The sequence below is a fragment of the Ochlerotatus camptorhynchus genome, unplaced genomic scaffold, assembly GCF_037179485.1.
Source record: "Ochlerotatus camptorhynchus isolate MF236.1 unplaced genomic scaffold, CSIRO-AGI_Acam_v1.1 ptg000144l, whole genome shotgun sequence".
Taxonomy (NCBI): Eukaryota; Metazoa; Arthropoda; class Insecta; order Diptera; family Culicidae; genus Ochlerotatus; species Ochlerotatus camptorhynchus.
This window is the reverse complement of record NW_027040634.1, coordinates 978,458-990,150: the sequence shown is the minus strand read 5'-3', so window position 1 is coordinate 990,150 and position 11,693 is coordinate 978,458. Positions and strand designations below refer to the sequence as shown.

At 42.2% G+C, this 11,693-nt stretch overlaps 2 protein-coding genes across 2 annotated transcripts in view; one reads left to right on the top strand and one right to left on the bottom strand.

The window, feature by feature from the left end:
• The first annotated feature begins 96 nt into the window (after positions 1–96).
• On the top strand, positions 97–718 carry LOC135700910 (transmembrane protein 242). Its single transcript, XM_065221581.1, has 3 exons — positions 97–187; positions 259–497; positions 565–718. Exons 1-3 carry the CDS (start codon positions 109–111, stop codon positions 700–702), a joined length of 456 nt encoding a protein of 151 aa, XP_065077653.1. The 5' UTR covers positions 97–108; the 3' UTR covers positions 703–718.
• Positions 719–902: 184 nt separating this feature from the next.
• IKKbeta (I-kappaB kinase beta) overlaps positions 903–11,693 on the bottom strand; it is a 526,241-nt gene continuing 515,450 nt past the window's right edge. Inside the window, exons 2-6 of the mRNA XM_065221548.1 lie at positions 8,106–8,274; positions 6,570–8,047; positions 1,512–1,861; positions 1,055–1,453; positions 903–994 (exon numbers count right to left, since the gene is read on the bottom strand). Coding sequence (XP_065077620.1) covers positions 952–994; positions 1,055–1,453; positions 1,512–1,861; positions 6,570–8,047; positions 8,106–8,229 — 2,394 coding nt within the window. The 5' untranslated portion in view covers positions 8,230–8,274 and the 3' untranslated portion in view covers positions 903–951. The remainder of the gene's footprint in view (positions 995–1,054; positions 1,454–1,511; positions 1,862–6,569; positions 8,048–8,105; positions 8,275–11,693) is intronic.

Below are 11,693 nucleotides of genomic sequence, written 5' to 3'. Positions count from 1 at the left end.
ACAATTTATAATATAAACACAACACCGTTCAATCACAGAAAAATCATTTGACAGCTATTTGTTTTGATCTGGTTATGTAAAAACCCGCCCGGACCAGTGTTCACAAGCATGGACCAACCAACAGAATCGAAACCCGGATTACAGCGCCGGGAAATGACTGAAGACGAGAGAAAGTATCGCTATCGAGGTAAGAAAGCACGCATATCAATAGGAATTCAAAAGATTGTTGTTTTTGAAACATCTTAAACCTTTTTTCAGCTGGTGCATTTCTAGCTGGAGTCGCTGGCATGGCGGCTGTGGCAGGATTCAGCAAAACGATCATGACGGTGAAGAAATCCGATCCACAGTTCTTTGAAAGCGGTGTCCGAGGCAGTATCGTCATGCAGGAAACCGGTGCCAGTCTTGCCATGCGAGCACTCGGCTGGGGAACGTTGTACGCCTTTATCGGAACCGGTACCATTTGCTACGGTATATGGAAACTGACAGGGGCCACCAATGTGAGAGTTTAGAAATGTACTGGAACGTGGTGAATGACTTAAATTTGGATTTGTATTTATTTAACAGATGAAAGAATTCAGGGAATCAGTCGGAACCATTTTTCCAAGGATACCGAAAAATGATCCTCCCACAAGCAGAACCGAGTTCGAAGGACTGACCGATCTCATGAGCTACCTGAGCACCTGGCGTAAGGAAGACAAGTAAGCTACGACTGTTGCCATTAACATAAGACTTAACTTTATTTGTTCTGTAAATATATATAGTAATAAACATTAAAAATAAAATGACAAATGAATTTTACGAATCGTGCGTTTGTAGATGAAAAAGCTATCTTCACTCTAAACGACCAATGACGTATCACATTCAGGGATTACAAGAAAAACGTTCCGTTCTGCAGGCACTATCCTAATTGACTATGAAAAATGCAAAGAAATCGATTGCTTTAAAGTCAGCTTACTTCATCCATTCGAATGCATCGCTGATAAGATCGTCAGTTCTAGAATTCAGGAAAAAATGGTAATCATTACAGCAACTTATAAACGATGATCGAACTTACGTCATGATCAACGACTGATTGGCAGCTATCAACGACTCAACATCCGGCCCTTCACCGAAGCAGAGTAAACTCTTGCTGACTGGTTCGTTACCAAACGAATTCTGCAATGTGGAAACCGTGCCACCGACGTGGAACTTGGGAGCACCAGGCAGGTCGCCATTCACAAGAGCGCTTCCCATTATTCGTTCGATATCAGGGATGATCGGTGCACTTCCGTTACAAAGAACCGCTTGCTTCTGCGTTACTTCGGTAGAACTCTGCAGAAACAGGCTCCAGATGCTATCATTGTGCTCCAGTATCATTTTGGCCAAGTCTTTCTTGAACTTTTCCGCGTGCTCTTGTGCTTTTTCCAGAGCTTTCCTTATTTCTTGCTTTTCACGACGAATATCGATCAGTTGTCTACAATCAGAAAAATAGGTTTACCGAAAATTAACAATTCAAGCTAGGATCAACTCACTGCTGCAGCTCCTTGAAGTCGTAATCTCTCAGCAGGATATCCCGCTTCTTCAGACACTCGTACACCGCCTGCAACATATCGATGTGCGACTTTTCGTGGGTACTCTTTTCCAGGATTTGTACGCGGGCAATCTCGTACCGACCGTCTAAATGCTTCAGACTGTAATAGTCCTGCTGTTCGTAACCTTTGAGCAGCTGATGGCCGACCACCTCGCGGCTGCGTTTCAGCACCGACTCGTAACGGGTGGTGATTTTGTCTGCCACCTCCGCTAGCTTGCAGATGGTAGCCTCCATTCGGATGCACCGTTCTTCCAATACGGCGAAGCGCTGCTGGACCATGTCGAGTGGAAGCTGAAAAGCGGGATGTCCGATTAGTTGGCGATTTAAATTTTGAATTGATTGCATTGCTTCGATCACTGTTATTAAATGATACGGACGCTCAATCCAAATTTATCAATAACGAACCGATTACAGATATCATATAATCACTGTTGACTAAAGTGTTAATACAGCGCTATTTTGTCATAATCGCCTATTTCCGTTCTATCGAGTAGAAAACATCAAACATCTAAATGATTTCACCGTGCACAAATCAATAATACATTTGATCCGATACTTCAGTTTAAAAGTTACAAAACAAAGACTATAAAAGTGCAAAATATTAATATTTACACCCCCACTGTTCTCGAAAACAAAATAAGCGCTCCAAGCTAATTCATTTTTCCTACCTTCATCCGTACGACGAAGAAAATTCAATGACGTTTCAATGCATTTGGCCTTGCTCCACTTGGCCTAACCCCCTAACTTGATGCGTTTCTCTGCAACCTTTTACCGCTCGAAATCTAGGCAACCGCAATTGATGAGGGATTGTACTCTGACTGGATTTATTGAAGATCATGACCAGCATGCTATTGTTAAACCGATAGATATACTGATCACTTGAGTAACATTCAACGACGTCGAAACTGGCGTTCTCCGCACGCGATTCCTAGTGAAATGATCCAAAACACCCGAATTAAAGATCCAATTATTGTCCTTCCCTTGATTGATTGCCAGCGCCATGGCAAAACTTGCATTTTCCATCTGCTTGCTCGAAAACGCAGCGTTTTCCTACCAATGAACACTGTCTTCTCATGACTATAGTGTAGTTTTTGAAGAGGCTTCTCTTGAGTTCTCAATTTCCTTAATTATAGGCCGTTATTCTTCTGTTACTGTTTCATGACCAAAGAGCTTTTGAGAATCTTGACGGATCCTTCGAATTCGACATCCTTCGGAAATTTCGACAGTACATATGTAGATGAGACAATGACAGTGCCCATGTGTGTGTCCAACTTGTAGAAAATGAACTTTCGCAGCTTAGTCCAGATGGAAGCCATTGTGCTCGAAAAGATTCTGTTAGCGATCAAGCTAGTGCTCAAACGTAACTTCGTTTTATATGTTGAAGATAAACTTTATGATATTTGACAATAGGAACTACAAAATCGGTTCCAGTGTTCACTCGGCTGTCGACAAAAGCAGGCCACTCTCGATGTGTGCTACTCTATCGTCTGTTTTCTCGGCAGCAACCATTGTGTGGTCCTCCTCATTGTTCTTCATCAGCAGTTCTTTCGGTCGATGCGTGGTCGTCGACTTTGGAAAGCAACCGTTTCGTGATGAGTGTGTGAGTGCTGACCACGTTTTGCGTCCATTGCTGCAATGGACGCGCTCTGACCCTCGTTGGCGTACAACAATTTGCCATACAATGAAACCACTGGAAGCGGCTCCAGTTCTGATGGAGGAGGCTTTTTGGATAGCGGAAGATAAAGTGTTTATTGTGTTGTACCTTTTGACTATAGTTTTAAGATGTATTGTATAGTGACCAAGAATCCTCGGCTCTGTAAAGTTAATTCGGTTGAGCCTTATCAAATAAATTAATAAACCACCACAAAATCGGTTCCGTTCAATGCTAGGAAAAACCTGTTTGGTATTATACATAAAGGAGCAATAATTCTTTTGCTTTTAATTAATTAAATTAGTATCTATGACAGATACGCATATTTCAACAACAATGTGCAAGCGTTTTCAGTACCGCTTTGCAGCAGCACAACAAATGGATAACATTGATGTTATTAGATAAGAATATTATTTGTCAGGCTACAAATGGTGAGTCGACAAACTGGAAGGAGTGTTGTCCCAACAGCTCTGGTCCTCACAAGTTCCTACCTCACGCTTCCACGGGTCAGCCGATGACAAAGACCGCCAGCAAAAGATGCTGGTAGCGTAGCCTGGGCAATGTCACCACGATAAAAACATGGATCCGGATCGTGGTGATAGCAAAGTGAGGGGGTGCGACCCTCGAACGTCTGTTCACCATGGAGGTGCGGCTCAAACAGCGTCTGTCTCGGAGCGAGCGGCTGAATAAGAAATGCTGTATCACGTCAGCTACACCTAAGGTGGCAGCCCCACCAACATGATGTAGGTATCGCGACCCCGCTAAGGTAGCATACTGAAACCCCCAACATTACTCAGAAAAACGAAGAAAGAGAAAACAACGAACGGAATTTTCGGCAACCGACCCGGCAACGAAATAAGGACAATGAATGGAAACTCGGTACTTGGAATGTCAGAACCTTAAATGAACCTGGACGAGCGGGCCTTTTGGCTCGTGAACTGCAAAAAGTGAATGTGAGCGTAGCTGCTATTCAGGAAGTACGGTGGCCTAGATCCGGAGAACGTGAATTCCGGGCGGTGGATCCCATCGCCAACACTTCCTTCAAGTATCATATCTATCACAGCGGTGGCGATAGGGCAGAACATGGAGTAGGGTTCATAGTGATCGGGAAGTAGATGAAGCGTGTTATGCGGTGGAGACCGGTAAGCGACCGCATCTGTGTATTAAGGATTCGGGGCAAATTCTTCAACTACAGCCTGATCAACATCTATGCGCCAACCAACGATAAATCCGATGACGTGAAGGACGCGTTTTATGACAGTCTCGATAAAACTTATGATGAGTGCCCAAAACACGACGTGAAGATTGTAATCGGAGATGCAAATGCGCAGGTCGGGAGGGAAGATTTCTTTCGTCCAATCATTGGTACAGAGAGCCTACATACAGTAACCAATGATAACGGCCTGAAACTGATAAACTTCACCGCTGCTAGAGGTATGGCCATCAGTAGCACCTACTTTGCACGCAAGAATATCCGAAAGCACACCTGGAGACACCCAAATGGCGAAACTTGCACCCAGATCGATCACATGTTGGTGGATGGCCGGCACTTCTCAGATGTCATTGATGTAAGGACTTTTAGGGGGCCTAACATTGACTCAGATCATTATCTTGTTGTCTGCAAAATTCGGGCGCGTCTATCGACCGTTACGAATTCAACGAACCGGAGATCGATGCGTTTCAATATCCATCGCTTGTCAGTAGAAGGTGTTGCTGCAGAGTACCGCCAGAAGCTTGATGAGCGGATTAGCGAAATCAACGTGAACGAGGACCTCAACAATCTGTGGAACACAATCCACGGAGCGGTGAACACAACAGCACAAGAAGTGATAGGTACAGCTCAAAGACGACCACGTAATGGCTGGTTTGATGAGGATGAATTCGGCGTACAAAATACTGTCACGCGTTCTGTTTAACAGATTGAGACCGCTTGAGGAGTCCTTCGTCGGTGAATACCAGGCTGGTTTTCGTGAGGGCCGATCAACGACGGATCAAATGTTTACCCTGCGTCAAATCCTTGATAAATTCCGGGAGTACAACTTGCAGACTCACCATCTGTTTATTGATTTCAAAGCAGCATACGATTCAGTGAAGAGAAATGAGCTTTGGCAGATTATGCTAGAACATGGTTTTCCGGCGAAACTAATTAGACTGATTCGCGCAACGCTAGATGGATCGAAATCAAGTGTAAGGGTTGCAGATGAGATTTCGACCTCGTTCGTGACCTTAGATGGATTGAAGCAGGGTGATGCACTTTCAAACTTACTGTTCAACATTGCTCTTGAAGGAGCGATTAGGAGAGCTGGTGTGCAGAGGAACGGTACCATCATCACACGATCGTACATGCTCCTTGCCTTTGCGGACGACATCGATATCATCGGAATTGACCGTAGAGCAGTGGAAGAGGCGTTTGTGCCTTTTAAGAGGGAGACGGCGAGGATTGGGCTCACGATAAGTTCTACCAAAACGAAGTACATGGTAGCCGGTAGACAGCGTGGGAACAATAGTGGTGTTGGTAGTGTAGTGTTGTTAGATGGTGAACAATTTGAGGTAGTGGAAGAATTTGTGTATCTTGGAACACTAGTGACATGCGATAATGATGTTACCCGCGAGGTGAAGAGACGTATTGCAGCTGCAAACAGGGCCTTTTACGGATTACGTAGCCAGCTGAAGTCCCGTAGCCTGCAAACGAAAACGAAATTCGCTCTGTATAAGACGCTGATACTTCCGGTAGCCCTCTACGGCCACGAATCGTGGACGTTAAAAGAGTCTGACCGGAGAGCATTTGGTGTCTTCGAGCGTAAGGTGCTGCGAACAATACTCGGCGGTAAACAGGAGAATGGCATCTGGCGGCGTCGCATGAATCACGAGTTGTACCAAGTGTATAACGGTACGGATATAGTGAAGCTTATAAAACACGGCAGACTACGGTGGGCTGGGCATGTAGTGCGGATGCCGGAAGAACGACAAGCAAATATTATATTCAGCAGAGAACCCGGTAGAGGTCGTCGACTCCGGGGTAGACCTCGGACACGTTGGCTATTTGCAGTTGAGGAGGACATCAGGTCGCTAAACGTTCATGGCGACTGGAAGCGATTGGCTCAGGACCGAGTCCAATGGAGAAGAGTACTTCGTTCGGCGTTGAATCAACCTGGCGATTCGTAGCCCATCAAAAAAAAATTATTTGTCAGACACAGGCGAATAATATTTCTCTAGTCAATCATCCGAAAGTCTTAGAACATTATATACCGACATAACGGGGCAGAACACCTTTCGACTGGCATTTGGAATAGGTAGGTAAAACATTCTAGCGAAAACAAAAACCTCATTTACAACAAGACCACTCACCTGATAAGACTTCGCCTTCTCCTTGGCAAGACTCAGCGACAGCTTATGATATTCCAGCCCTCCGCTGATTCCATAGGAAACTTTGTTCATCCTTCCAACATCGTCCCGGCACTTGACTATCTCGTCGTTCAGCATTAATCCGTAATTCTTTATGCCGTCCAGCGTCGTCACATAGGTTCGCTGTTCGCTGTTTACAAAGTACCAAGCGTTCGACACAAACTGCCTCAACATGTGCGGCTTCAGTTTCAACTTAATGTTCTGGAACACGTCCGACACACTCTTCGGGATGTGCGGTTTCAAATCCGGCTGCATTATGGTTCCTTGTTTGACGACAAACAGCATCGGTTTGTCGTAGAATCCGTCTAGATGTAGATCGATGGGTTTCGTGCTGTCCGTGACACGGTCTAGTTTTTGCTCGAGTGGCAAAACGAACTCGATTGCATTGCGAGGGATGTTAGTTTGGGTTTCGATTGCCGAGCGAAGCGTTTCCATGTCAGTTGTTTCGTCAATTTCAATGCTCAAAAAGCGGCAATTGTACAAGCTGAAGATGGTAAGAATTTTGGTATCCAAAATAGAATCCAGCATTGCAAATATTTTGAGCACTTGAACCGGTTGGCCGCTCGGTGGTTCAGAGTTGTTGACCACCTTGGCGGATTTCAGCTGCTGTTCGGTAACCTCTTTATTACCAATCTGAAAGACATGTCCACGCTGTTTTGGATTCCATTCCAAAGCAAGCGTCAGCCATTTTTCCAAGTACTTTTGCAAAACATGGGAAATGTTATTTTCCGGGAAAATTTCGGTATGGTACGTATAATTTTCCCGGTTGTCCTCCGTAATAGCAATGTGCGTGGATTTCTTCTGCTGCACGAGCATCATCCATTTAGCGACGATGGAGTGCGGAATAAAGGGACGTACTCCGCACATGATTTCAAAACCAATAATCCCCATGGACCAGTAGTCGACGGAACAATTGTACCGATCACAGTAGATCAAATCTGGCGCTATGTATTCAACCGTTCCCACCAAACTGGCATTCAAACTCTGCTTGTCCAGAGCTTTTGCATAGCCCAAATCCGTCAGTTTGTAGACCGTTCGGTCGCCTACCTGCTTCAGGACTATGTTTTCCGGTTTAATATCCCTGTGAGTGATTTTCAAATTATGCAAACAGGAAATCGCATTCCTTAGCGATCGCAGAATGTCTCTCACTTCCTGTTCCTTCAATCCACAGCAGCTGGAAACGCGATTCAGTACTCTCCGCAAGTCGCCTCCCTCGCAATATTCCATACACAGAACGGGCAACTTATTTGCCGAATGTTTGACCAATTCCTGCAGAAAGCTTTCCGGTTGAACCTGCACCGTCCGGACAATGTTTTCATTGCGCACTTTATTGGTCATCAGCGACACCTCGTTACACCACCTTTCGCAGTTCTTATCAGTCATCTCGCTTTTATCAAGCAGTATGTGACATTTTTTGATAGCTGCAAATATAGAACAATGGTTACATCAGCAGCAGAGAATTCATCGAGCGCCACTTACCAACCATCTCTTTGGTCTTGTGATTTTTCCAGAGCGTCACAAAACCAAATCCACCACTGCCCAATTTCTTCTCACGATACCAATCCCCAACGAAGGGAGGATCCTCGCTCTGTGCCATCATCATTGTTCACTGTGAATCATGCAGATTTGACCGAAATTTCCAGGAAATCTGCATTAATTCTACTTGAAAACTGAAAACAACGAATGGCTGCCCGAGACGGAAAATTCCTCCGCACTTGATGTGACGAAATCCAAATCTTCAATCCGTTTTGGTTGGCGTTATTCGAGTGGAATAATGATCTATTTATAGCCGAGCGGGAGCGAATATCCCCGCGACCCGCGATGGATGCGTGAATATTGCGTTCTAATTTTATGTATGCCGCGATGTTCTGCACTGTGCACTTCTGGTTGTAGTTTCTATCGTCTGCGAGGAGCCGAGACAAAATGTGAGCAACGAGCACACACAACAAAGCGATCACAAACGAATCCGGGTAGCAAAACAGAAAGGGCACTGACGATGAGGCAGATCAAAACGGAACGAAAAATTTTATTTAAGATTTCGAATGCGTGGGTGCTGATGCTGCAGCAACAAAATAAAGTAATGGAGAACAGGTCCAACAATGCGAATTTGTTTTCTTTTTCATTCGCCCGCTAATCTTATAAAATACATTATAAGAACAGTGGGAAAATGAAAGAGGCGGCAAATTTGCTTTGCAATACCTGTACTCCAAGACATTGCAACAAAGTGACATCAGTGACGCAATCGACAGTGACAGTTCTCGCAGAACTTTTCAAAAGATCCTAAGTTACAAATGTAAAGAAATCTCTCTAACATTTGAAAAGGGCATATGTCCAAAATGTAAACAAACCAGAAAATTTAAATGTAAAATTTTCCGCCAATATTTAATTCATAGGGTATACGTCCCTAACCTCGGTCTAATATGCAGCCATCGATTACGTTTTTAATCATAACTCATCAATGAATTTACCTGCAAACGATATTCTACTGCTAAATGGTATGCTTAGATATGCTTATCATGTCGTTTGCTATCAGAAACCACGAAAAGTTGAAAAACTTACTTTTTTTAAGACAATAACTCACGAGGGAAATGTATGTAATATGGGTCTATTGTCCCCAAATTGGGTCTATTTATGGATGCAACTTCGTCCTATCTTGTTTGATCCTCAAAAAAACGCTCTTGGTAACGTTTTCTGATGTATTTTTTTTTATCACTATCACTGTTAACTTAATGCTCTTCATTCCTCAAAACATTTCTTAGAGAAAATTTTACGAAAACTACATTAAATCACTCAATTTAAAAATTAAAAATTAAAAATTTCGCTTATCGTCTTTTGACCGCAGAATATCTAAATCAGAACATTGTGATGTTCATTATACAGGTTTGGCAGAAAAAATCTCCCTTCCTGTTCGTTCCTTATCATCCAAATGCAAAACAACATTGTTGACGTTACTCTTATTGCTATATGCTGTCAAATGAATTTCATGGGCCATAGTTAGGAACATAGAAAAGAAATGTGTCCCTAAAGTTGGGTCCATGTTTTACTTGTGAAAACGTTGTTAAACAATTAAAATAAACATAAAATATTCAAACAGCAACTGTAAGTTTTACGTCTAGTGTGTATTATCAGGTAATTCCAATCAATAAATGCCATAATCAGGCCATTTGATGATCGTCAGTCAACCTTCCCATCTTAACCTTATAAGTCATGGCGGCTAAAAACTCCGAACATTGTGATATTCTCAACCAGTTTTATTACTTACGAGAGCTGAAAATGTATTGAAATGTTGTGATATAAATTGATTTGTGTGTGGTACACATTTATCAACCATCAGTGATCAATATTTTCCTTATTTTTTGTGTAATATTCCTTAATTAATTATTTATTTGCGTGATAGGCCGAATGAAAGGACTAGACCCACATTACATACCGTAACCCTATATAAGGAAATTGAAGTATTTAAAACATTAATATTGTTCACAATAACAATAGAAACTGTATCTCAGCAAACAACATCCAAAATATGCGAAAAGTTTTCAAAAATATATGAAAATCGATAAAAAATTAATTTTATTAACTCAAGACCAACTCCATTTTGTAAACAAACCTTGTAAGACCATTTTCTCGTACCCGAAACCATACAGTTCAATCTCTCCAACTTTTTGTTTATGTTTTTCAATCATAACAAACCACATAACAAAAATAATTGAATCTGCCGTATAAACGCATAATATACATCAGAAGAATACCTCAATTTTATACCATCCAATGTATAAACCAGTTTATACAAAGTTAGTATTCTCTCTCTTTATATATAGAACCACGAGAACAGTAGCCAACATTTGTGCGTTTCATAAAAAAATAGAAATCAGTTGGTCCAGTTTTGTGAAATCGCTGGTAGAAGGTCGAGCCAAAACTGCTTGACAAAGTGGTCAATTGACAGTTCTTTCGACATGTTCAAGCAGTGTGAACACCAGCGAACAGGGGAGTTCGACAAAGTGTGTCGAAAGTAAATTCGAGCAGATTTTTCATTATGACGGCGATCAAAATCAGACCAAGAAATCAGATAGTCTAAACGGACCTTTAACACAGTCACCGAATATTGATACCGAGCATGTAATCCTACATCAAATCTACGGTCGTGTCTTGGATACAAGCTCTTACTTTTTTATTGGGCATTAGGGTGTCCATTTTCATGTTAGGGTGGTCCAAAAAATCGATATTTTTTAAGTTATCAAGTTTTGGGTTTTCGCTGTATACAAAGCTATGCGTCGGTAAGGAGAGTTGCAATTCAGCGTAACTTTTAATCTATTTAGATTTGAAAATCCTTTGAGTGTACAGTCGCAAGCCTAAAACCCAATCGGGTAGAAGAAAAATTCCTACCTGTTCTTTGTTGGTTTGCGTTGACGGACTTCGGTTCACGACAAAATGACCCTACAAGGTTTTTTTTACAAAATGGAGTTGAGGCCTTTTAAATTGTTAGTCTTGAATTAATAAGCCATTTTGTAAACCTTTCAATAGTTAGGCCCTTTTTGTTAAACCGTTGTGCTTGTCAACAGAAATTATAGGCCCTTTGCTAAGCCTTTTGTTAACGTCAAATAAATGCAAAACAAATCATCGGCCCTTCTACGAAAAAGAACGTAAGAATTCCATAAGAACCACTTATGAATTTTTGCAACAAGAAATCGGTATGAATTTCATTTGTCTTATGAAAAATAATGTTGGCAAAAAAATAATAAATCGGAGCAGTCTGGAACCGAACCATGGACCTTGAAATTACAGGGCCCATGGGTTAGCGACTCTTCTTTCAACACGTGGGAAAATGAAATGTTTAAAGGCGAATAAGAGCTCCCTGATCTCGTACCTGATGATAAACGAAAATCTTTCATAAGTCACACTTATGAAATTCATACGTGTCGTTCTTAAGTCGAGCCTTACTAAATTCTTAAGTGCATTTTGCTTCAGTGTAGATCTATCAATGGAACCTAATGGAACGAACAAAATATATGTTATATGGCCGTTTTCCCTAATAAAAAGGTGCCATAAACGAATGATAACCCAAATGAT